General features: G+C 62.2%; 1 protein-coding gene across 1 annotated transcript; it reads right to left on the minus strand.

Moving 5' to 3' along the window:
* Positions 1-386: 386 nt before the first annotated feature.
* On the minus strand, positions 387-25313 carry MAP2K3 (mitogen-activated protein kinase kinase 3). The gene is made up of 12 exons (XM_037808662.1): positions 25160-25313; positions 13864-13930; positions 13468-13516; positions 12593-12706; positions 12301-12420; positions 10955-11071; positions 9983-10034; positions 8695-8822; positions 7650-7727; positions 2517-2656; positions 1685-1730; positions 387-1294 (listed from the first exon to the last, which is right to left on the minus strand). The coding sequence occupies exons 1-12, from the start codon at positions 25206-25208 to the stop codon at positions 1211-1213; spliced, it is 1044 nt and encodes a 347-aa protein (XP_037664590.1). The 5' UTR covers positions 25209-25313; the 3' UTR covers positions 387-1210.
* Between the last annotated feature and the right edge of the window lie 371 nt (positions 25314-25684).

Below are 25684 nucleotides of genomic sequence, written 5' to 3' on the forward strand. Positions count from 1 at the left end.
TTCCTCATGCCCAGTTTCCTCCACACGTGCTTCCACAGCACGATCACCCTGGAGCCAGACAACTAGGGTTCAAATCCCCCAGATCCCAGCTCTGCCCCTGACAAGCTGTGCGGCTTTGGGCCGTTTCCTCATCTGCAACCCCCAAGGGTTGCTGTGCACATCCAACGAGGGGGCATTGGGCCCGGCCGGGCTAGCCTGGGTCTCCTCGTGGCAGAGGACGGGCGGCCCCCTCTTCTGGGGGCCCGGGCCTGCTCGCCCTGCCCTGCCCGTCCCAGGAGGGAGGCTCAGACCGTCACAGTCTCACACAACCTTCTGTCCCACTTTTTTAAAAAATTAAAACAGCAACCAGGTAACTGCCCCAGCCAGTCAGAGAAACGAAGCCAGGATGGGCAAGTCCTCCTTCCAAAAAATATATTTTCTCTTTTTTCCCCTAAACAACACCAAAGCAAATCCCCAGCTCCCATTGAGCTGGCCCAGGGGGGGAGCGCGAGCTGCTGGCTCCCCGTGCCTCTCTGAGCAGACCCAGGGCACAACCCCCAGGCCCGGCCTGGGCAGGGGGCAGGGCTTGGCCGGCCGTGCCCAAGGAGTGCGAGAGAAGTGGCCAGCTCCAAACCACGCAAGATAAAACAGCCAAACCCAAAAAGCAAAAGAAAAAAATCAACAGAGGATAAATTAAAAAATAAAGTTATAAAAAAGAACAAGGTGAGCCGATGCCCCCCAGAGGTGGCGAGAGGGGGCTGGCAGCCCTGGGGTGCCCCCCAAAGCCCTCTTTGCCAGAGCTGGGGTGCAGGCCTCAGAGGGCTCACCCGGCTCACCCACTGTGTCTCCCCTGCCAAAGCCGAGACAGCAGGTGTGGTCACCCTGGGCCCAAGTGTGCAAAGTCCATTCAGTCGGGAGATAAAAAATACACAGCCCCAGCGGCACCTGGGGCCAGGCCGGGCCTTCCCACCCGCCACAGGCTGCCCTCGCTGTGGGGAAGGGGCTGCCGCGGACAGCCGGGCCCTGCGAGTCCGAGCTGGGGGCCAGGGCTGGGTCCTCAGAGCAGCAGGGCAGGGGCACGGAGCCCACCGGCCTGGTGGGTTCTTTGGCACTTGGGCAAACGGCCCACAGCAGAGCCGGACGGAAGTGGGAGGCCCCAGGCCAGGGAGGCACTGCCCAGCAGAGGGGGCGGCGGGAATCGGGGGCCCAGGGTGGGGTCCACACCCAACCCCTACGAGTCCTCTCCCAGGATCTCCTTCACGAAGGCCGCGATGTCTGTCTTCTTGGTTTTGTGCAGGGTGAAGAAAGGGTGCTCCTGGGGTGTCAGGAGAAGTGGGGTCACCGTGGGTGCCCCTCCTCCCAAGCCAGCCCAGCCCCTGCCCAGGACACCCCTCCCCTGCCCGGCCCACTCCTCCTCGTCCTTCCAGGGCCCCATCCCGGGGAACCCTCCAGTGAGAGGCAGCATCCCTGGCTTCCCCTCCACCCACCAGACCCGGTTCAGAAGGCGCCTCCTCCAGGAAGCCTTCCCGGATGCCCCCTTCTCCTGCTCCCTCAGCACCGCCTGTCACAGCCCTGCCTGTGGCCCCGAGTGACTGAGAACCCGAGAACTAGTGCAGGAGTGAGCCAGAGGAGCTGCCCACCCCCCGCCGACACAGCCTCCCCCAGGACCCGCCCGTCTTCAGGGGGCGCCCTTGGCCCCACTCACCATCAGCTCCAGGTAGCTCATGCGTTCCGTGGGGCTCTTCCGCAGGCTGGGGGAGAGGGAGGCAGTGAGGCCCGGGCCGGGACGGGGGCGAGGGGGGGGATGTTCCGGGCGGACGGAATCCCCGGGCACAAACCAGACTGGGGGCTCAGTGTCCCGACCTCTGCAACGACCTCTGCACGATCTGGGGGACTCAGGCCGCCCGGGGCCGCGGCGCCAAGCTCACGACCAGACGCACACTCGGCGCAGTCAAGGCGGAGACCCCACGCCACAGGCCCCACCGCCCCACGGCCTGCTCACGTGCCGTCAGCCGTTCTTATTTTCTAACAAAAATGTAGCTTATGGTTCCCTCTGAGCACCTCGTGGTCTTTCACCCCTAAATAGTTTGTACTTTGCAAAAATCTCTCTTAACCCAAGGGTTATTTAGAAGAACTTACTTCTAATTTCCACGTAGCTCCTTCTCTACCCTTGTTCTCTACTGAAGTTATTGATTTCGAGTTCTATTTCATTGTAGTCAAGAGAACAAGGCCTGTACGATCTTGCCCAAGGGGAAATTTTTGCTATTTCCCCCGTAATCTCAAACGTGATTAATTTTTACAAGGATCCCTCAAGCCTTCTTTAACTTGGTACAAAGTTGCAAACATCAGTGAAAGCCAGCTTGTTCATGTCACTCAACCCCACACCCTTCTGGGCTATTTCCAGGACTGTTCGGAGGGTCCCCCACGACGCCCTGGCAGATTTCCCTTCGGCCCTAAGGACGCCCGCCTCACGCACTGGGGGCCCCGAAGGAGCTGGGCTCTGGGCGCCAACGGGCCTGGGGAGAGCAGGGGCTCACCACTGCGCCGTGAAGTCCACAAACTCGGGGGAGAAGCGGTCGGCCGGGAGCTGGGGGGACGGCTCCTCCACCACCTGCTTCAGCTGCTGGAACGGGGTCCCCCAGGACTCGTAGGGGAACCGCAGGATGGCCATCTCGATCTGCAAGGGGACAGCGGCCCGAGGTTGGCACGGGGCGCACCACGCTGCACGCCTGGGGGCTGGGGACCAGGGACCGAGTGCTGGGGGAGCTGCCACCCCTCCCAGCTCCCAGGGGTTCTCGGCTCGCCTTGGACACAAGGACATCAGCCCACGGGGGAAGCCGGGGCACGTGCAGCAACCAGCTCCACCGAACTGGCAAGCTGAGACCTCAGGCACAAACCAGCCGCCAGGTGGAAGGATTCTATGAGAACACCCAGCTCTAGCTGAGCTGGGAATAGCAGAGGCACCGGCCACCCTGGGCCCACCGGCCACAGGCCACCCCCTCCCTAATCTCACTCCAGAGCGGACTCGGGTTGGCTCCATGTACTTGTGCCGCTGCTTTCGTTCCAGAGCACGCAAACAGGGCACAAAGTGACTCATGGGCCCCTCTCTCCGAGACGGTGAAAGGCCAACGCACCCACCGACATCTGCTGAGCCCTCCCCAAGGCTGCCACCTCCAGGAAGCCTGCCCCTCTCTGCCGTCCCCGGCCTCTCCCGGGCCACACCAGGGCCGGCTGCCCCCTGCCCCGCTCCAGCCACCCGCCGGTCAGCTTAGCACGGACTCGGGGTTCTGGTTTGGACTGCTGGGATGACACCCCAAACCAGGTCAGCCCAGGCCGTCATCACGGGAGTCTGTGCCCCCAGAGGGTCCTTGGCCCTTTCTGGAAGGAGGCAGTGACCTCTGTGCACACACCGGGGTGCCTGCATGTTGGTGCCAACCTCGGGGTGGCGGCCAGAAACACTGAACCGGGAAACACACCGGAGTCTCCCTCCCAGCCTGCCCTGAAGGCAGAAGCAGCTTGTAGAGAAGGCAGGACAGACAAAATCGGGTCCAGGCAGCCTGGAGCAAGGGGTCACCTGCTTCAAGACGATCACAGCACTCCCGGGACAGGGAGGGAGTCTGGGAAGAGAGGGGCTGTGCGGATCCCTACAAAGGGCCCCCAAGGCCACAAGTCAGCACAAGCCCAGGACAACACAAAGGCTCAAAAGACACAGGAACGGGCGGCTCACATTCCGGGCTAAGCCGCCGAGCACCGGCCAGCAGAGCTGATTTGCAGACTGGGAAGGGTACTTTTTGCACTGGTTTGTTTGTTTTTTGTTAGCTCCCAGCAATCAAGGAAACCTCTGTCATATCACAAGCCGGACACAAACTTAAAGACCAGAGGCTCAGGGACTAAACCCCACAGTTAACGCTTCAAAATACTAAATGTACAACATGCAACAAGAGACGGCAAGACAAATAAAGTAAGAGGAAATGACGGCCCCCCCAAAGGAGCAATATAAAAATCCAGAGACCATCAACAAAGACCAGATTCTAGACATGCTGGAAAAAGACTTAATTAAAAAAAAAAAAAGACCTGTAATGTGCTGAAGGGGACAAAGGAAAACACGGAAGAAGAGCTGAAGGGTGCCGGGAAAACAAGGCACGAACGGAATGAGAATCTCAATAAAGGGACAGAAATTTTAAAAAGGAACCAAACAAATGCTGGAGTTGAAGAAAACAGTAACTAAAATGGAAAACGACCTAAAGGTTCCAATGGCAAAATGGAGCGAAGAGAAGAAAGAAACAGTGAACTCAAAAGACAAGACAATTAGAACAATCCAGGCTGAGGAGCAGAGAGAAAAAAGAATTTAAAAAGGCAAACAGAGCCTAAGAGACCTGTGGGACACCATCAAGACCCAAATATACACATTATGGGGGTATCAGAAGGAGAAGAGAGAGAGAAAGGAGCAGAAGGAATATTCAAAGAAATTATGGCAGAAAACTTCCTGAATTTAATGAAAGATAAAAATTTGCACACTGAAGAAGCACAATGAACCCCAAACAGAACCACAGCTGGACGGACAGAAGTCAGACTGTCAGAGGCAGGGGATGCGGCGAGCTCTGCAGCTGCAAGAGAGAAGCAGCATGTGCTGTACAAGGAGACCCAACGTGAGCCCCAACTTCTCATCAGAACCCTGGAGGCAAGAGGGCAGTGGTGTAAGTCGTTCACAGAGCTGAAAGAAAACAACTGCAAACCATGACTTTTATATCCAGCAAGACGACCTTTCAAAAATGAGGGAGAAATTAAGAGTTTCCCAGATAAACAAAAGCTGAGGGAGCTCGTCACCACCAGACCCGCCCTACAATGCCAAAGGGGCTCTTCAGACGGGAAGGAAAGGACAAGAGACAGTGGCTCGAAAGTGGCACAAAGAAATAAAGATCTCCTATAATGGGTAACTGTAATTGCTAGTGCTATTGTATTGTAGTTTAAAGCATGTAGCTCCATGTTTTACTTCTTAAAGCTCCTAAAATGCGAATAGATAAAAACTGATAGCATATTTATGGGTTTGGACATACAATGTATAAACATATAATTTGCAACAAGTACAAGAAAAAGACGGGGGCACAGAGGAGTATAGGAATAGTGCATTGTATGCTATTGAAGTTAAGTTGATATAAAATCAAACTTTATTGTTATAGATGCATGCATGTTAACTTTAAGCCCCATTGTAACAGGAAAGTATATATGAAAAATATATACAAAGAAAATGAGAAGGGACTCAAAATGGTAGAATACCAAAAATCAAATAAATATATATTAAAAAAAAAGGCTAATGGAAGAATTGAGGGACAAAAAAGGTAGAAGACTTACAAAGACCAAACAGGAAACTGCAGAAGAAAGCCCTGAGATATCAGCAGTTATTTTAAATGAGAATGGATCAAACTCCCCAGTCAAAAGGCAAAGACTGACAGAATGGATAAATGCTGTTTACAAGAGACTCACCTTAAATTCACAGAAGCAAGCGGACTGAAAGTGAAAGGACGATGAAAAAATACACCATGCAAATGGAAAGCAAAATGCAGCTGTGGTAGCTACACCATCATCAGATAAAACGGACTTCAAGTCAAAAGGAAACAATATGCTAATAAAGAGTCAATTCAACAGAAAGACAAATTATAAATTTACATGCACCTAAAGGCAGAGCCCCAAAATAGATGAAGCAAATACTGGAAAATCTTTGAAGGGAGAAACAGACGGTTCTGCATTAAGAGAATAATGGATAGAACCTCTAGAGGGAGGATCAGTAAGGAGATACAAGGCTTAAATGATAAAATAAACCAACCAGACCTACTGACACACAGAGAACCCTTCACCCGACAGCAGCAGAGCCCTCCTCTCAAGTGCACACGCTCATTCTCCTGGACACGCCATCTGTCAGGTCACAAGACAAGTCTCAATTAATTTAAAACACTGAAATCATATAAAGTGCTGTCTCCAACCACAATGGAATGAAGCTACAAACCAAGAACAGAGGGAGAACTGGAAAATTCATAAATATGTGGAAATTAAACAATTTGTTCTTAAATAACAAATGGGTCACAGAAGAAATCACAAGGGACATTAGAAATCTCTTGAGATGAATAAAAACAAAAACACAGCATACCAAATTTATGGGATGCATCAAAGACAGTGCTGAGAGGGAAATTTATAATTCTAAATGCTCACATTAAAAAGATCTCAAATCAGAAACCTAATCTCACAACTAGTGGATGCAGAAAAAGAAAAGTAAACTAAGCCCAAAGAGAGCAGAAGGCACAGAATAGCAAAGACTAGTGTAGAGATAAATGAAATATGGGATTAAAAAAAAATAGAATTAAAAAAACCAAAAGTTGGTTCTTTGAAAACATCAATAAAATAGACAAATCTTTAGCTAGACTGAAAAGAAAAATAGAGGACACAAAGAACTAAAATCAGAAATGAAAAAGGGAACATTACTACCAACCCCACACAGAAAAAAAAGATCTACAGGCGATTACTATGAACAACCATTTGCAACATATAAAATAACCTGGATGAAATGGACAAATTCTTAGGAACACACAAACCACCTACACTGATTCAAGAAGATTTCAACAAGCTGAGAACTAGTAAAGAGATTGAATGAGTCATCAAAAATCTTCCAACAAAGAAAAGCCTGGGACCAGATGGCTTCGCCGGTGAATTCTACCAAATATTCTAAGACGAATTAACTCCAATTCGGCTTAAACTGCTCCAAACACTGAAGAGGAGGGAACACTCCTGACTCATCCTGAAAGGCCAAGATCACCCTCATACCAAAGCCAGACAAAGATTCCACCAGGAAAGAAAATTACAGACCAAGAAAATCTCTCTATTACTACAGATGCAAAAATCCTCAAAAAAAATACTAGCGAACCAAACTGAACAGCATTTTAAAAGAATTAGAAGCCATGATCACGTGGAATTTATCCCTCCTATGCAAAGGTGGTTTAAAAAGTGGTTTAACATTAGAAAATCAATTAATGTAATACATACATTAATAGAACCAAGGGAAAAAAACACAAGATCATCTCAATTGATGCAGAAAAGGTATTTGACAAAATCCAGCCGCACTTCTTGATAAAAACACTTTGAAAACTAGGAACGGAAGGAAACTTCCTCAGCATGATAAAGGGCATGTATGAAAAACCCACGGCTAAGTCAACTCCCGGCACCAGCTGGGGTCTGTGCCGGGGCCCACCGGCCTGGGGACCCTCCCTACACTCCCCATCCGGGTGCAGACTGGGGGCGCAGAGGGGCGCCCCCCTCCCGCCCAGCTCAGCCCTGCAGGGCCCGCACCTGCCCCCCGCACCCCGGGAGGGGCCTTTCAGGTGGCGGGAGGCCCCGCCCACCCCCCCACGCTCACCCCAACAGTCTCCCTGCAGCAAAACTTTCTTCCAAAGGATTTCTGCCCCTTTGCTTTGAGATTATTGCGCGTAAGGAGCTCACTTAATGCGCTGCGCTCCACGAGCACCGCGAGCTCCCGGGAACGCCTCCAAGGCGAGGGAGGCCGAGGGGGGGTCCCCCCACGCAGGTGAAGCGCGGCCCGCGGGGAAAGGCGCCCGCCCGCGCCCCCGCCCGTGCGCCCTGCAGCGGCCTTCCCGGGCCCGCAGCCCCGCCGGGCCACGCACCATGGTGATGCCGAGGCTCCACACGTCCGACTTGACGTTGTAGCCCTTCTGGTTCAGCTCCGGGTTGATCCTCTCGGGCTGGAAGAGGGACAGGGAGGTGGAGCCGAGGCGGGCCGGGGCCGCAGCTCCTCGGCGCAGGGGCGGGGGGGGCCTGCGCGGAGCCGCGAGGGCTCCATCTCCCCCACGTGGGGGCCACACGCTTAGCGCCCAAGGGGGGCACTGGGGCGCGGCTAACCACCAGGGTGAGCGGGGCTGCCGGCTGCGGGGCACAGGTGCCGCCGGGGGAGGAAACGCGCCGCCTGGGCGGGACCCCGGGGTGAGGGGGCGGAGCCTGGGCGGGACCCCGGAGTGAGGGGGCGGAGCCTGGGCGGGACCCCGGGGTGAGGGGGCGGGGCCTGGGCGGGAGCCCGGCTGGGGGCGGGGCCTGCCTCTGGGAGGGAGCCCGGCTGAAGGGCGGGTCTAGCGGTGGGCGGGGCCTCGCTCTGGGAGGGACCGCTGGGCAAGGGGCGGGGGGTGGTGGTGGGCGGGGCCTGGCCCTGGGAGGGAGCCCGGCTGAGGGGCGGGTCTAGCGGTGGGCGGGGCCTGGCTCTGGGAGGGACCGCTGGGCGAGGGGGCGGGGCACAGGTGCCGCCGGGGGAGGAAACGCGCCGTCGGGGGAGGGGGTGGCCCAAGCTGTCGGGCGGGAACCGCCAAGTGGCGGGGCCTGGGAGGGACACCGGGGGTGAGGGGGCGGGGCCTGGCTCTGGGAAGGAGCCCGGCTGGGGGCGGGGCCTGGCTCTGAGAGGGAGCCCGGCTGAGGGGCGGGTCTGGCGGTGGGCGGGGCCTGGTCTGGGAGGGACCGAGGGGCGAGGGGGCGGGGGCCTGGTCATGGGCGGGGCCTGGCACTGGGAGGGAGCCCGGCTGAGGGAGGGGTCTGGCGGTGGGCGGGACCTGGCTCTGGGCGGGACCGCTGGGCGAGGGGCGGGACCTGGCGGCGGGCGGGGCCTGGCGGTGGGCGGGAACGCCGGGCGACCAGCGGGGGCAGGGGCGCGCCGGGAGCACTCACGGCCATGTAGGGCTTGCAGCCCGCGTCCATAGTCTTGGCCACCGAGTCCACCAGGTAGCCGCTGATGCCGAAGTCGCACATCTTCACGTGGCCCTCCTTGTTGATGAGCACGTTGGAGGGCTTCACGTCTGCGGGGAAGAGAGGCCTCCTTCAGCCCCGCGGACCACCGCGCCTCCCGCCTCCTCTCCCGACGACCTCGGCCCGCGGGATGGAGGGAAAAGTGGGGCTCGGAGGGGTGGCGCTGGCCCGAGGCCTCTGGGCGGGTGGAAGCAGCGGGGTGTGGGGCCAGCTCCCTCCACCTGGCCCCCCTGCTGCACCGCCCCTGCCACTGAGCCCAGGCCCTGCCTGGAGAGCCACAACCTGGCCGGCCACCAGCACCCACGGATCAGTCACATGATGGCCGTGTGTACCAGGGAAGCCCCCAGCTCGGGTCCTTCCGGCTAAGGCAGGGCAGGACATGGACACAGCCCAGGAGACCCGGGGCCTCAGGGCAGCAGTGAAGTCCTGGCAGGCAGGGTCTCTGCATAGAGCTCGGAGGGTCCCCCAAAGCCTGTCAGCAGACACTCCCACTGCAGGGAATCCCCAGCAAGTCCACACCCACGCCACCCCCCCCATGGACCCCACTGCTTTCTAGGGGTGTGTAAGTGCAGCCATGCACAGGAACGGACAGTCACAGCAGCAGCCCCCCCCCACCCCATGCTGGGGGCACAGCCTAATCAACAAGTTAAGTATCAGCCCTGGATTGTGGGCTCCTCAGCAATGAAAGGGAACCCACCATGATGGCGGAGCGGGGCACTGGATGGGGTTTCCATGACGTTCAAAAACAAGCAAAACTCATCCACCATGGGGAAAGCAGCCCAGGGGCCACCCTCTGGGGCAGGGGCCTGGGAGGGGGGCTGACAAGGAGGACCCCTCCCTGGGAGCTTTCCAGGGTTGGGAAGTGGGGAAGCAGCCTGCCACTTGACTGCACAAGTGTGAACTTTTATCACAGTCATCAAAATGTGCTTGAAAATAAAAAGGAGCCAGTCTCGGCCAGGAGGAGGCAGGCCACACAGGGCCAGCAAAACCATGCAGAGGTGGCCGTGGGCCAGACCAAATCTGCTCAGCTGCTGACCCCGAGGGAGCTATCGCCACATGTCCCCTCCCCAAGCCTCAGTCCTTGACATGAAAATGAGGAGAAGTCCGCCCATCTCGCAGGACAGGTTGAGGGTGCTGTCTGCCGATGGCCAGGAGACGCCCCCAGCCCCGGCCGGGCCGGCCTGGGTCCCGCCAGGCAGGGGGCACATACCTCTGTGGATCACGGAGAGCTTGCTGTGCAGGTGCTCCAGGGCTCTTACGATCTGGCATTTGGGGCCCGGGGAGAAGGGACAGATGGGAGAAGGGGACAAGGGGAGGGTGGAGGAGGACCAAGACAGGACTGTGAGCAACCCTGCTTACATCACAAGGACAGAGATAAACCCCCCCCCACGACCCCCTTCTGACCTGTCTCCTCCCCTACCCCCCCCACTGGGGCAGTCTTGGCACCAACACATATGGCATCCTGCACTTCTCTCAGGCCTTCAAGCCTTTCCCAGGGATGTCTCATGCAGAGATCCCTGCAGAGTCCCAGATTTGTGATGCTCAGGGCCGTCCCCAACCCTACCAGGCTCTCCAGTAAAATCCAGCTTTTCCACAGCCTCCCTGACTCCTCCCTCCCTCAGAATGGCCTATGGATGTGAAGCCATTCTCCCCGGGAAGACGTCAGGGGGCAGCCTGGGCAGTCACCCCAAAGGCGCAGCTTTCAAAGGTTTCCAGATGATTCTAAGGTGCAGTCGCATTGAGGACCAGTGGAACGGCCGGTTCCATTTCCCTTCTCTGCTTTGGCTGCCGGGAGGCTTGAGCTACTCTGCAGCCCTCCTCAGGAAAGGCATCCATTTGAGGTGCTAACCCTTCCCCCATTTAGCTCGTCCCTACCAACCTTTTCCTCTTCGGTTGCTTACGTTTTGCTCTGAGGTCCTGCGTGGACCTCTGGGAGCTGCCTTGGGTGTTTTTAGAACAAGGAAGTTGTAAATGCAAAGTCCAGGAGTGGCACTAAAGGCCTCGAGACCTGGGTCCCACCATGGCTGTGGAGCTCGGAGCCCCAGGCCCAGGGTCTCCCCAGCAGAGGCTCTGCTCCAGGGAGGGGAGGGGTCACTGGGGGGCACAGCACTGCCTGGCCAGGCCCTGTGTCTCTGGCTGCACACCGGGACCTCGGCACCAGCCCTGGCCTGTGGACACTTACAGACACCGCGATCTCGCCCAGGATATCCTCAGGGATTGTCATGTTTTTCTCCAGCACCTTCCGGTAGAACTTGTCCAGGGAAGTGTCCATGAGCTCCATGCAGATCCACACGTCGCCCTGCACGGGTACTGGGGTCAGCCCAGGCCCCCGAGGCCTCCTGGGGAGCAGCCCATGCCTCCCGCACCCTGTCTGGACCACAGACGTTCAGCGAGCTCCTGCCTGTGTCCTCCTGGGCAGCTTCTGGTTCGATTCCAGGCCACCAGCGTCTCTGCCCCCGACCTGGTCTATACGCTGGGTCCGTGCCCCAGCCTCCTCACGCTCTCCCTTGTCTGACCCCCAATTCTTTGGCAGTTTCCAGGGAGAAGTGCCTGAAATGCCAGCCTGGTGGTGCCCATCTAAAGGGGGGCCTGCAGGATAGAGCTGAACCGGCTCCAGCCAAGCCCGCCCTGCAGAGCCGGCCCCACACATACCCACCCTCCAGCTGGGCCTGGGCAGATGGCTCCCTCCCTTCCCCTCCTCCCCCTGCAAACTCCTACACATCCTGCAGGCTCAGCTCAGAGGAGCCACCTCCAGGCAGCCTTCCAGAGGCTGGGTGAGGCATTCCCTCTGGGCACCCACAGGCCATGGGCCTCCCTCGGGCAGCACCAACCAACATGTGCATGGTCTGTATGTGTGTCTGTCTCCTCAAGGATGCAAGCACGGCGGACAGCCTGCCCTGTCCTGGATGAATGAAGCTTCGACCCTCGCGGGGTCTGTGCCCCAGGCTAGCAGGGCCTGACCTCACCCCAAACACCTGACTCAGGTACCCACAGACCACGTGACGGCTCCACGGAGGGGACCGATCGACACGACAACCCCAGCACGCCCAAACCCGGGCTCCCCACCTCCCCTCCTCGCCCCAAGCCAGCCTCTGCACGCCCCTCACATCACCTCGACTCCTCTCCGGCCCCACCTCGCGTCCATCTGCAGATCCCACTGCTGCCGTCAGGGCGCCACATGCCTGCCCCCCACCCCTTCGCGGCTGCCCCCATCAGCCCCTCACCGCCCACCGCATCTCGGGGCTACTAATGGGAATGCGCCTCCAGAAAGAACCAGACAGAGCCCCTGCTGCGTGCCAGGCCCTGTGCCATACCCTCGAACCTCCAGACCCCTGGCCTCGCTCTACAGACAAGACGGCCGAGGCGCAGAGCAGGCAGCCGGGAAGCAGGGAGCCGACTCGCTACCGTGTTCCAGCACGGAGGATGCTCAGGGAGGGTGTGCTGAGTGCAGACACGAAAGATGGCGGCTGCTGCAGGGGGGATGGCAGGGCCCGCCCAGCACCCCTCCTGCCCCCCGCCAGGCCCCACCTCTCGGAAGAGGGCCCCGTAGAAGGTGACCGTGTAGAAGCAGTCGACCGTCCGCATGTTGATGTCCAAGTCCATGAGCAGCCGCTTCTGCTCCTGCGAGTTCACGGTGGCGCGGATCCGCTGCGGGGCAGAGGGCCAGGTCAGGGCGGCCGCGGCGGGGCGGGCAGCCCCCAGCCAACCGCCCGGCGAAGCGCTGCCTCCATGCTGGTCACGGGGCCAGGCTCCGCGGCACCCCTCCTCCAGGCAGCCCCCAGGTGACTCCTGGCTCCCAGCCCCCGGCAGCGCTGCTCACCTTGACGGCCATGATGGTGCCGCTCTGGGCGTGCCGCACCTTCTCGACCACCCCATAGGCCCCACGGCCCAGCTCCGAGAGGGTCACCAGGTCGTCAGCCTCCACCTCGAAGTTCTTGAAGCAGAAAAGAGAGAGGGTTGCAAGCAGCCAGGTCGGCAGGAAGACAACTCCCCGGCAGCCAGGTGCGGGCGCCAAGCTCCAGCCACCTGCTTCAGGGCTGTGTGACCTTGGGGAAGTCACTCAGCCTCTCTGAGCCCACCCACCCTCTGGAAAAGGGACCCAGCACCGGCATTGGAGGGCTGTGGTGACGTTCACACATGACTGCCTGGGAAATAGGGCAGCCACCCCGGGGAGCTTAGTAAATGCCCTTTCCTTCTCCTCCAACCCCCTGTGGGTTTTTAAAGTGCATCGTTCACACAGCTAACATTTACATAGCACGTACTATGTGTGAGTCCCTGTTTCAGGCACTGGGGACCAGAAGAGAACCAAGGTCTTGCCCCACAAAGGCCACCCTCTACCAGGACAGACAGACAGAAGTCAGCTGATAGATGGACAATGCACACAACGGTGACAAGCGTCAGGAGACAACAGAAACCTGACAAGTTCCCTAAAGGAAACTGAGTCAAACAAGCCAGTTCCCAGGCCTGCCCTGAGTCCACCTCGGGAGGCCCCAGAGCCTGCACTTTGACCCACTGTTCCCAGGGGGAGGCAGGTTCTCCGTGGCTGCGGTCAGAGAGCTCCACGTGGGCCCAGGCAGGGGGTCAGAGAGGCAGTGGGCAGGCCAGGCCACACAGCCAGCAACGCGGGAGCAAAGCTTTCCTTCCGCCAGGGGCTCAGGGTACGAGGGGCTGGCCCGAGGGTCGCGCTGCACCCACCCTGTCTCCGATGGTGATGAAGGTCCGCGAGTCGAGGTTCCGGGGAGGCCTGCAGGGCGAGAGCAGACCCGTGAGCCTCAGGCCGGGCCATCCCCAGGAGGAGCCAACCAGCCCAGCAGGCAGGGCCAGCCTGTCCTGGAGACGCCTCGTCTCCACAGCTCCCGCACTTCGCTACATGCCAGGCACGAGGCCCAAATCCCCAGACCGGCTCCAGCCCACACCGTGTCTCACAGCTGGCGGCCCTGGGAGGGCCTCGGTTTCCCCATCTGTAGGCAGGATCCAGAGTGCCAGTGCAGTGTCTGAGAGCACCCCCTTGCCACCCCCAGGCCCAGCCCCAGCCTCCTGCTTGCTCCCTCCACAGCCCTGAGCCCAGGGGAGAAACTGAGGCAGACTCACGTGGGGTTGGGCACAGGGGGCTTGGCCATACAGCATATCCGTAAATCCTTCTTCTTCCTCGGTTTCCCTGAAAAGGAGAGAAAGTGAGTTATCTGGCTGATCGATATCCCCCAGGCTCCCTATGCCAGTTTGGATGTATTATGTCCCCCAAAACACCATCATCTTTGACGCAATCTTGTGTGGGCAGACGTATTAGTGTTTGATTAGACTGTAATTCTTAGCTCGAGTGTTTCCATGGAGATGCAACCCACCCAGCTGTGGGTAATGACTCTGGATAATTTCCATGGAGATTGGCCCGCCCATTCAGCGTGAGCCTTGATTAGTTTGCTAGAGCACTACATAAGCTCAGACAGAAGGAGCAAGCTTGCTACAGCCAAGAGGGACACTTTGAAGAACGTACGGGAGCTGAGAGAGGAGCTGCAGATGAGAGACACATTTTGAAGATGGCTGTTGGAGCTGACACTGACGTTTTGGAGAATGCCATTTTGAAACACAACCTGGGAGCAAGCAGATGCCAGCCACGTGCCTTCCTGGCTAACAGAGATTTATGGACACCATCGGCCATCCTCCAGTGAAGGTACCCTGTTGCCATGGACACTTTATAGCCTTAAGACTGTAACTTTGTAACCAAATAAACCCCCTTTATTAAAGCTAATTCATTTCTGATATTTCGCATTCCAGCAGCATTAGCAAACTGGAACGCTCCCTGTGGTCTGGACAAGGCTGGGGACGGTGACGGTGCAGACCCATCCCTGCCCTTGAGGGGTCCTGGTCTTACAGCAAGACACTGAGGGTCAAAGGTCAGGGCTGAGGGGCCTGGGATCTGGGTGAGGGTCAGAGGTCAGGGCTGAGAGGCCCAGGCTCTGGGTGTCTGAACCAACCAGGCTCTGGCAGGAAAGGAAGGGAACGGCCTGCGGGCAACAGAGGGCAGGTGGGAGGGCCCGAGGACTGGGGGTGCCGCAGGAGCCGCGATGACCAGGGTCAGGGAGGGTCAGGGCCAGGACTGAGCTCAGATCTGGCTCCTGAATGGCCCCGGGAAGCAGCTGCTGCTGTGAGCATCACCTGCAGAGCCGCTGGATGGGAGACGGAGCCGCCAATGCTCCCCCAGCCGGAAGCAGCCCCACCGCGAACCCCCACCCTGCCCGGTCCCACAGCCGGCTGCTGCCGGGCACCCATGTCCTGGCCGGGCACCCGTGACACCAGCCCATTTTCCAGACGGGGCAGTGGAGCCTGGGCAGGACGGCCACCCAACGCGGTGCCGGGGATGAGCAGGTCGGAGCATGCCAGGGTCCACCCCAGGCAGAACCCCCAGGTCCTGAGTTCCAGCACCCCCATGGCTGCGCTGACTCCAAGCGGGGCATCCAGGGCACATGGAGCCCCCATTCCGGGCTCAGCTCGGCACCGCACCCTCCTGCCCCTCAAGCTCCCCATCTGCCGGGGTGACAGCAGGACACCTCTGGGGGCCGGAGGCTGTGCAGAGGCCGGCCTGGAGGCGCCGAACCCACTGTCCGGCCCCAGCGGTCCCCGTCCTCAGTCTCAGCTTTCCCCCTGCAAAGCAGAGGCTCCGGTGGGGAAATCAATGGTGCGCCTGGGCCCAGCCAGAGCAGGCAGCGCCCCCACCCTGAGCCCCCTCCACCAGCCTCACACTGCCCCACTGCCCAGACAGCGAACTGAGGCACCCACACTGGGCGAGCGTCCCAGGGCCTCCCTCAGTACCCACCTCGCTGTCGCCCACCCAGGGCCTCCCTCGGGCCAGGCTGCGGGACGGGGGGGGCGGCGGTGCCCACTGACCAGGTGGGAGAGCCGGGCAGCTCCAGCCGGGGGGCCGGCCAGGATTCGAACCTGAGTGTGTCCAGGAGACCAAAGCCGGCACCCACTTCTCCCCACCCCCTCCACCACGCTCCCCAAGGCCACCCCAGGAAGCCCCTCATCACCCCCACCCGGCAGGGTGACAGGCCTGGGTCCTGCTCCCCGGGGCTGGGCGAGGGGCTCAGTTTCTCGGAGCCCACGTCTGCAAGGCCTGTACTAACAGGGACCAGCTGCTGAGCGCAGGGGGCCGGCACGACCGGGGCTCTCCTGGGGCCTCCCCGAAGGGAGGTGGAAGGAGCCAGGGCCCTGCTCACCGCACCATCCTCCACGGGGCGTGGCCAGCCCCTGGCACATGGCAGCAGTGCTGGGGTGCACACACAGCTCCCCAGACCACCCAGGCCATGCCCGCACTGGAGGGTCGTCCTGCCCACCACCCACACACCTGCCGCAGCGACTCACTCTGCCAGCCCCTGGGACCCCCAGCCTGCCTGGAGCCCTGACACCTGCCTGTGTGCTCATACTCTGGGGACCCCAGCCCCCAGGACCACCGCCCACACCTGAGGGTGGGCACTGCACCCCTACCACACAGGCCCCACAGCCAGGTGCAGAGACAGAGCAGGTGCTACCATGGCCAGTGCCCTGGGAGGGCTCGTGGCAGCACCACGGACAGGCAGAAGGTGGGTCAGTGAGGGCAGGGGTTCCAGTGGGGTGGGGATCCTGATGGGGGTCCGGTGGCCACATGGGGACAGGTGGGCAAAGCTCAGGTGCGAGGCAGGCAGAGACAGGCCCACGTCAGCCTCCCAGGAGGCCCCGGTGCCCCTGCGGCAGCTGCTCTGCTGTAACTGTCACCAAGGGCGGGGGCTCTCCCTGCCTCTCCAGGCTGGGGGGCTCGGGCCAGGTCCAGGGCTCTCGGAGCCTCCGTCCTCTCCCGCGTCACAGAGGGATCAAAACCGATTCGCTCACAGTTAGGACACAAACCCGGCGAGCAGCACCCAGCAGCCAAAAAGCGCGGTCACTCCCTGACTGGGGCCCGGGCGCCCCACATGTGCACAGAGCCCACCCTGCGGGCACGGAGCCCTCATCTGTCACGGAGACAGCGGCACAGGAGGGCCCCATGCCAGGGCCAGGCCCTTCCCGTCAGTCAGCTCTGATGCCCGTGGTGACCTAGAGCGGAGGCTCCCAGCCTTGCCTTCCTTGGGGACACCAAGGCTCAGAGGAGGGAGGCCAGTGCCCAGCCCTTGGGGTGTGCCGACCGAGACCCCTGAGCCCCCTGGGACCCCCCGGTCAGGCCGTTTCTCCAGGTGGCCTCCTGCTGCACCCCAAAGGGAAGGCAGTGGCCTCACGCTGATGAACGGGGGCGGCAACCAGGCCTGGAAGCCCAGAGGCCCCCAGGCTGCGCCGGAAACCGAGAGAAACGCCAAGGCCTGTGGCCATCGGTCCCTAAGGCCCCCTCCACCACCGCCCTCCTCCATGAACGAGCTCCCAGGGGACCCAGGGCTGTACTGACTGACCTTGGGGGTCCAGACAGGGGCTCGGGCTGCAGGCCCTGTGGCCAATAAGGCCAGCTGGCCAGGGACCCCCGTCTCTGGGACCTGCTCGTCACCCTCCTCTCTGCACCCTGCCCTGGCTCCAGGACCCCACGGCAGAAGCGAGACCCTGCCTGCGAGGCCCTGGGCCCACCGCTCTGCCTGACCTCTCCACGGAGGTGCAAAGTCCACCCCACATCACGGGAAGGACGTGGCTTCCACCCCAGACTGACCCTTCTCCGTATGTCCTCAGCTACCCGTGATGGCGGTGCCTGGCTTCATAACCAGGAAATAAACGTTCACATCGAAAGTTAAAGGTCCTCCCTGATCCCCCAGCCCCCTGCGGACATGGCCTTTCCCCGGCACAGGCCCCTGGGCGGTGCCTGCACACATGCCTCGTGCCGGGACTTGGGGAAATCCTGGGAGCGCCTCCCAGCTGCACCCTGGGCTGCGTCCCCATTGGTGGATTGCGTGTCCACGGCTTGCGGCTGGGCCGGGTGGGGGCGGATCTCAGTGTGGGCCCCCACCTGCCCCCACTCCTGGGCTTTGCAGGGGCTGCTGGGAGGACAGGGGTCCCGGGGGCGAGGAGAGGGCAGGGGTCCTGGGGGTGGTGTCCGTGGGTTCCGGCGGGGGGTGTCCGTGGGTCCTGGGGGTGGTGTCCGTGGGTCCTGGGGGTGGTGTCCATGGGTCCTGGCGGGGGGTGTCTGTGGGTCCTGGCCCCCAAACCGCACCCATCGGGACAGACGACCCACTCTCCTTGTTGGGGTCACAGGGCCTCCCCAGGGTGACATGGGCTCGTGGGCAGCTGTGCCAGCTATGGGAGAGAGTGGGCAAGGCTGCCAGGAGACGGCCCAGAAACAGGCCGCAGGCTCTGGCTGCTACTCGCGGCTGACGTCAGGCCCAGGGCTGCCCAGGTGCCAGCCCCCATGGCGACGGTCGCCACAACAAACAGGCCCGGCGGCCAGGCCGGGCGAAGCACAGAAGCGCCAGGCTGGCTCACAGGGAGCCCGGCACAGCGGGCAGTGGACCAGGCCCTGCAAGTCCCCGGGCCCCAGTCTCAGGGCAGCCCGACAGGGGGCAGATGGGGAAACCGAGGCCCGGAATTCAGCAACAGCCTGGGCCATACGGCTGGGGGAGGGAGGTGCCGCTGCCTCGCCTCCTGCCCTTCACATGGCCGCATGGCACCCCCTCCTTGTCCCCTCCCCTCCTCGTCACCCACTCCCGAATCAGCCGCCTCCCCTGCAGCCCTGGACCCTGGACGTACTGCTCCAGCTGTAAAACGGGGACGATTTTGCAGGACTGGGGGTGCGCCCAGTGAGAACAGCCAGTTCTCAGACACCTCCCGGCCCTGGACTGGGCGTCCCCCGTGAGCATCTGGAGGGACAGACGTGAAGACGTGTCCATCTGGGACCAAGACCCAAGCATCAGAAGGGACAACAGGAGAAGGGCCTCCCGCCCCAGGCCCAGCAACCCCCAGACACCCCCACCCCCCATCTGCTTTCCTGGGATCTCAGCTCCCCCACCTCGCTCCCGTCCTGGGGGGCCCTCAGCCAGGCCTGAGCCGGGGGCCCCGGACCTCCCAAGCTCCTTGGCCCAAGCCGGGCTCCTCTCAAGGCCACAGCAGGCACAGGGTCTCCTCTCGGCTCCCTGACCCCCGGGGCATGCGGAAACATCTGGAAACATGGCTATGGGTGCCGCTGGTGTCTGTGGGTGGAGGCCGGGGCTGCTCTGCACCCTCCAGTGCACACCCCACAGCGGCCCCGTCAGCAGTGCAGACAGACAGACCCGGGTCTAGGCAGCACCAAACCAACACATAAAACAGGGAAGCAGGAGGGCACTCAGGGCTCCAGAGAAGAGCCTGAGACAGGCCGGGGGCAGCAGGGTGGGCCACCCGGGGAGGATTAGGGTGCGGGGGTGCAGCCGGGAGGGGACGGAGCTGGAGAGCCGACAGAGAGCCACAGGGGCAGAGCCTGCACAGGGTGGGGTGCGGGGAGCAGGCAGTGCAGCCCCCGGGGTGGTCAGCAGCAGGTGCAGGACGCCCCCACGTCCCCCTGACTGGCCTGCCCATGGCGGCTGCATGCGGGGCCCAATGTCGCCCCATCAATGGGGGGGAGCAGAGACGCCGCCCCACACCTAGGACAGGCTCCCAGAGAGACAAGCCACCTGGTTGATCCCCGCAACAGAAGGAAGTGGCAGGTCCCAGCTCGCTCATCTTGCAGGCGAGGAAACCGAGGCCCGGATTTGGTCACACAGAGTCGGGACACCAGGGGCAGGGAGACATCTCCAAGGCACAGGATGGGGCAGAACAGCAAAGTTTGCGAAAGAGATGCTTGTCACTGTGGAGAAACGGCCCCTTCCTCCCTCTGAGGCTTCTACACGCGCAGCGCCAGGCCCCACACCTAAGTAATTTATGAAAGTGGATAAGGAAGGAGGCGCCCAGGGCCGGTGCCGTGGGGCCTCGTGTCCCCTGCACTGAAAGGGGCCGCGGGCTCGCCAGGGGTCCCTCCTAGGGAAGCTGAAGGCTGCGGCCCCCCGAGGCTGCTCACTCCTAGGGGAGCCTCAGGCCTATCCAAGACGGGCCCAGGGACCGGCCTCCGAAGGGAAACGTCGGGGGGCTGCAGGTTGAGTGCCGGGCAGGCTCAGAGGGGAACGGAGGGGAGAATCGCCCCCACCCTGCCCTGAGTCTCTGTGTCCTCCTGACCAAAGAGGGGTGACAGCACCCCACGTGGCTGGGAGCCCTCTGCACAACCAGGTCCGGTGGGTGATCCCCTGGCCCAGCCCTGCCCTCAGGGCACCAGGGCCTGGACCCCCAACCCCAGCGAGCCCCGTGGCCCCAGACGGAGGGCCAATGCCACAGCTCAGGATGACCAGGCAGGGTCCTTCCCGGGGCCCTGACCCCGCCTGCTGGCCCTGACCCCGGCCTCCACCCACAAGCCGGGGGCCACTGCTGCCTCGGCCTGGGTGGGGTCCGAGTCTCAAGGTGTGTGGAGACCTGCCATGGTCAGGGGCCAAAGAGGGGCAGAGCTGGGCCTGACAGCAGGAGGGGGCAGGTGGGCCAGACACATGGGTGTGCAGCCTCCTACCCAGGCCTCAGCCCCAGCGCCCACCAAGACCCTCCTCCTGGGTGTGCAGGGCCCCTCAGCACCCTCACTGCCACCCACGTGGGCCCAGGAACCCCCGCCTGGCACCCAAGGCCCTGCCTGCCCCAACTGGGAGCCACTGGCTCACATGGCCTCAGAAGCCAGGCTCTGCCAGCCCTGGGGCGCAGAGGAGGAAACCGAGGCAGGGGAGGGGCGTGGCCCACCTGAGCCTTCCCAGCGCGTGGCCTGATCCCATTTCTTTAGCTGGGTGCCAGGTACCCAGAACTTTTTGTTTTTGTTCTTTAAAATAGGCAAACAATGCACTTTCTTCGGGGGTCTGTAATACACCCACAATTAAATGCGAGAAGGGAAGGCCTTGCCGTGGGGGGGACGCAGCAGGAGGTTTCCGGGCTGGATTTGGATGTGGCAGAGGCATCAGCACCCAGCCCGGGGTGTGGGTAGCTGGGTGAGGGGTGGTGGGCGGGGCCTCCCCAGAGAAGCCAGGGGGTCCCACGGCACCCAGAGGGGGACCCTCAGGGCAGGAAGGGGGGCAGGGACCTGTGTCCAGGCCTGACGGGGGTCTCCCTGCAGAGGCCCCGAGCTCCCTGGGGTTAGACGTGCGCCCGTCCTGGTGTAGGGGACACAGAAGGGCCCGGCAGGCTGCTGCTGCCCGTCCACCCGGCCCTCTCAGGCCCTGATGCCTTTACACGAAGCTCTTTGGGGCATCCGTGGCCACTGCTGGGCAACAGGCCTGTCCAGGTGGGCAAGGCCAGAGGGTGGCCGGGGGGAGGGGCGATGGCCCTGGGGGCTGTGGGCCCAGAGCAGGCTGCCCACCCTCCCGCCCCTCGGCCAAGCTAGTCCCCACCGTTATTCCCCAGGACCCCTGGGTGACGCGGCGGCTACCTGATAGGCTAACAGCCACTCCCCCCCATGCCAAGCCTGGCAGTCGGACCCTCGGCCAGCTGGGCCCCCGCTGGGCCTCTGCTGGGCTCGGCCACCCCCGCACGCCTGACCAGGGCTCGGTTCTGCCGGCATCTTCCCAGCACAGCGGACGCCCTTGACCCCTGCCACGAATGGCCGCCTGTCCCAGGCCTCGCCTGTCCCCAATGTCCCGGCAGCCAGCACCACACCTGCCACCCCATAAGTGTTTGCCACCTGCAGGCTTCCCGGGGTCCCACACCCTCCCTTGCTCTCCCTCCGCGTGTCCTTTTCACGCTGCCTGGACACTCGAGCCAGGGGACAGACCTGCAGAGACAACTGGGTACCCCAATCCTCTGTCCCCCCAACCCTCCCCAGGAAGGCCTGAGAGGCAATGGGGAGCCCAAGTGCCACCCGAGGGAGCAGGGAGAGGAAGTCCTGAAACCCAGTTGTGCTGGCTCCGAAGGATCCTGCAGCCAGGTAGGCCGCGGGCCCCAGCCACATCCACCATCAGGGCCCCATCCTTGGAGCAGCAGCCACACAACACAGGAGGCCCTCGGCTGGGAAGCACCACCCACTCTTCACCTCCATGCTGCAAGGGAGGGGTGTTTAGTCCCACCGTGCGGAAGAGGAGACAGAGGGTCAGAGAGGAGAAGCAGGGCAGCAGGCCGGGCTCTGGCCCCGGAGCACAGTGTCCTGGGCCAGGATCTCTGTAGCAAGGGCAGCCCTGCTGTGCCCAGGTGTGGGACGAGGCCGTCTGCCTCCCACGCTGTAAGCGAGGAACTAGGAAACCGGGCGACTAGCTGGAAAGTTGGGCCGTGCCCAGGGGACGTGCCGAGAAAGGGCCAGCTGCGGCATGTCCACTGCCACACGGCAAGGGGGCCGAGCTGGGGCTGGAACCCAGGCATCAGGCCTCCCTGTGAGGCGTCCCCAGGGCCCAGGGCGGCCCACAGCCGCGGCCGCCTGCTTCGGGAGCAAGAGGAAACGGCCTCTTGCCTAACAGAGGAAGTTCCTGGGCGGGGGCAGGGTCCCCCTCGGGGGCCAGGGCTCTGGAGGGCCTGCACCTGCAGCCCCCTCCTCACTCCTTGAAGTGCAGCCGGCTGGCGGGCACGCTGGGGTGAGTCAGCACCCAGTGCCCGCTGACTCACCCCGGAAGCCTCCCGCCACCAGGCCTCGCCCCGCATGGGCTGACTGGGAACTCCGCTCCCTTTGGGCCCCGGCTCCGGGCTGGCTGATGGAGCATTTCCTGTGCGTCAGGCCCACAGAGGGGAAGTCCCAGCGGAGCCACACTCCCGGCCTTCCAATGGCCAGGCCGCGGCCAGGACACAGGCACGATTCCTGCAGGCTCAGGGACCCGGGGTGGACGGAGGCAGCCACCACACGGACACACGTGCCCCTGCCACGGGGCCCCTGCCCTGCCAGAGAGACAGCAGGGGGCAGGGGTCAACCAGCAGGCTCTGGGAAAGCCCTCCAGGGGCACCGGGGACGGGCAGGGCACACTGCCAGAAGCCCGAAGGCAAGGTCCTTCTGGAAGCTCACGGCCAACCACTCCCCACGCTGCTCGAATTCCCCCGAGAAGGGAGCTCACTGCCGCCCCAAACCCAGGACAGGGTGGGCAGGGGGAGGACCCGGCCCTGGGGACTCGGTCTGGCCACTCCCCACCTGGCCTCAGTTTTGCCTGTCAAATGGGTCGGGTGGAGGCGAGTATGCAACATGCCAACTGTGAAGGGCTGTGCACACAAGAGGCAGCACCTTGGCCTCACTGGTCTGGAGGAGACGCCCGCTAGAAACGGGTATGACGTGGAGGGGGTCTCCCAGCATGCTCAGCTTCAGCAGCAGCACAGCAGTGGGAGGTGGGGGAAAGGGGTTGGGGAGGCCCTGTGTGTCCCCAGGCAGGCACTTAACATCTCTGAGCCTCAGTCTCCTCCTCTGTAAAATGGGCTGCGGTGAGGCAGGTATGCAGAAAGGCTCAGAGGCGGGGGTCTTATCATTTTTGGTGAGGAAGCACTGTGGTTCCCCCACCACATCCTTCCCTGGACCCCGAACAGGCTGACAGGGTCCCTGGGCCCTGGGCCTCCTCACAACCCACTCACAGCACCTGTTGCCTGGAGCCACAATGAGGGCAATGCCAGGCCTGAGGTCACACAGCACATGGGGTCAAGCCGTGCTGCCCCCCACACCCACGGCCTCTCCCTTCACAAGCCTGCAAGTGTATCCTTTAATTCAGCCTGCAGGAACAGAAAGGGCCTCCAAAAACAAACACTGCTTCCAACCCTTTCCTCCCACCAGAGAGGCTGAGGACCTGCCCTAAGGCACACAGCACATCCATGACACACCAGGCCCAGACCCTGTGCCCCAGAGAAGGGAAGCATCTTTTTACAGGCCCCCAAGCCCCATGAGGTCCACAGGCCCCTCCCCTGCGACCTCCCCCACGAGTGCCTCCTGGGTTACTCACGATGGTTGGGCAATGGTCAGGGATCCGGTCTCCCACTTATGTAAGACGTGAGACGTAATGACCCTGCCCACTGGCCGGCCGGGAAGGGCCCACAGCCTCCAGGACCCCACCCAGGCCTCCTGCCCCTGGGCCCCTTCAGGGAAGGCGGGAAGGGACCCAACCCCTGAGAAGGGCCCACTGATGTACTCCTTGGCCTGCTCCAGGGCCCTTCTCCCCGTCGCTCTGCAGCCTCAACCCAAACACAGGCATGTCCTTGACCTTGCACAGCCGAGGCTTTTCCAACAATCAAAATGGTAACACTAACCACACATGCAACAACTGTCCCTTCCTGAGCTCCTCCGGTGTCCTCACAGCATCAACCGTGTGTTTAAAAACATTTAGAATTCCTGATCTCAAGTCACACTCCTGATGTGCACAGAAGGGAGGTGTGGTCACTCCTGCTTTACAGACGAGGAAACTGAGGCCCAGAGGTGTTAAAGGGGCCCACTGGGGTGAGGCGGCAGCAGGTGCGGAGAACAGGGAGGAAGTCCACTCACTACAAGCCATGCCCGGTTTGGAAATCGCTCACACCACCCAGCCTGCTGCGAGTCTAACACGCCAAAAACATCCTTTCCTCTTCCTGCAAAAAAAAAAAAAGTCCCCTTTTCGCCCTCCAAGTCCTGTCCTCCCCCTCTGCATGACAAATCCTGCTGCTGCCGCCACCGCCACCTCACAAGAAAATTTCCCGGAAGGCCGGCTACTTGGGGAAGACAAGAGCAAGCAAGTGCCTCGCAGTGAGCACCCTGGCCTGGCGGCCGGCCCAGCACCGTAGGCGGCTGGGACAGGCCGGCAGCAACCGGCCCCAAGCCCTGGAGAGGAGCTGGAGACTCTGGGGCTCGAGAAGGGGGATGTCCCCAAGTGCAGAGAGAAGTTTGCACGGGAAGAGGAGGAGGCGCCATGGGAGAAGGACTGTGGAGAAGGGGTGAGGCCCGAGGCCTACCACAGCGGTCCCCCAAATTGCCAAGACAGGTTCCAGGAGACGCGGCTGCAGGATGGAGTGCAGGGGTCTGGGGAGAAGCTCCATGCAGGCCAGCCAGGGATGGAGCAAAGAGGGGGCCTCCAAAGATGGGGTGAGCTGGGGGCGAGGGGACACGTTTCCAGGGCGTGCGAGGGGGGATTCTAAGCTGGGGTGTAGCCCGACACCAGGACCGGGGCGGTACAGGGAGGTCCCCAGCAAGGGAGCACCAATGGGGCTGAGATGGGGGGGTCCGTGTTCTAGCTCAGCCTGGAGACCGTCCTGGGACCCGGGATGGGAAGCGGGCTGGGTGCGCGCCAAGGACCGGGTGGGGATCGGCGTGCCGCCTGGGACCGGCTGAGGGGCCTGGCCAGGGTGCAGGCCCGGGGCCTAAAGTGGGGGTCCGAGTGAGGTCCAGGCTCGGGCGGGGTGGAGGGGTCAGCCAGAGGGCAGCCCCGGCCCCGGAGGGGCTCGCGGGCAGGTCCCGGCGGGGGTCCAGCCGAGGCGCCCCTACCTTTGGACGGGGGCACGCCGGCGGGCTGGCCGGAGGCGGGCGACTCCATGGCGCGGGCGGGGCCGGCGGCGGGACTAAGCCAGGGGGCGGCGGGCTCGAGCGGTGCCGCACGGGCTCATGGCTGCGGGCAGGCGGCCCGGGCGCGGCGGCGGCGGCGGGGCGGGAGGGACGCAGCGCGGGCAGCGCCGAGGCCAGACTGGGCAGCGCCGCGGGCCCGGCCCGGACGGCGCCCGCACGCAGCCCCGCCCCGCGCGCCGATTGGTCCGCCCGTCTTCAGAGCCCGCCCAGAAGCAGGCCCCGCCCATTGCCTGTCAGGCCCGCCCCCCACCCGGGAAGACCCGGCCCCTTCAGGCCCCGCCCCCAGCTCGCCAGCCGCAGGTTCCGGCCCCGCCCCCAGCCCGCCAGCCGTCAAGCCCCGCCCCCGGCCGGCTGGCCGGAGCTTCCGGCCCCGCCCAGTCCCCCGGCTCCGCTTGCGGCGGGTCGGCCATTAGACCCCGCCTCTGCCTGGCCGGCCGCCAGTCCCGG

Source organism: Choloepus didactylus, chromosome 18 (genome assembly GCF_015220235.1).
Source record: "Choloepus didactylus isolate mChoDid1 chromosome 18, mChoDid1.pri, whole genome shotgun sequence".
Lineage (NCBI taxonomy): Eukaryota > Metazoa > Chordata > Mammalia > Pilosa > Megalonychidae > Choloepus > Choloepus didactylus.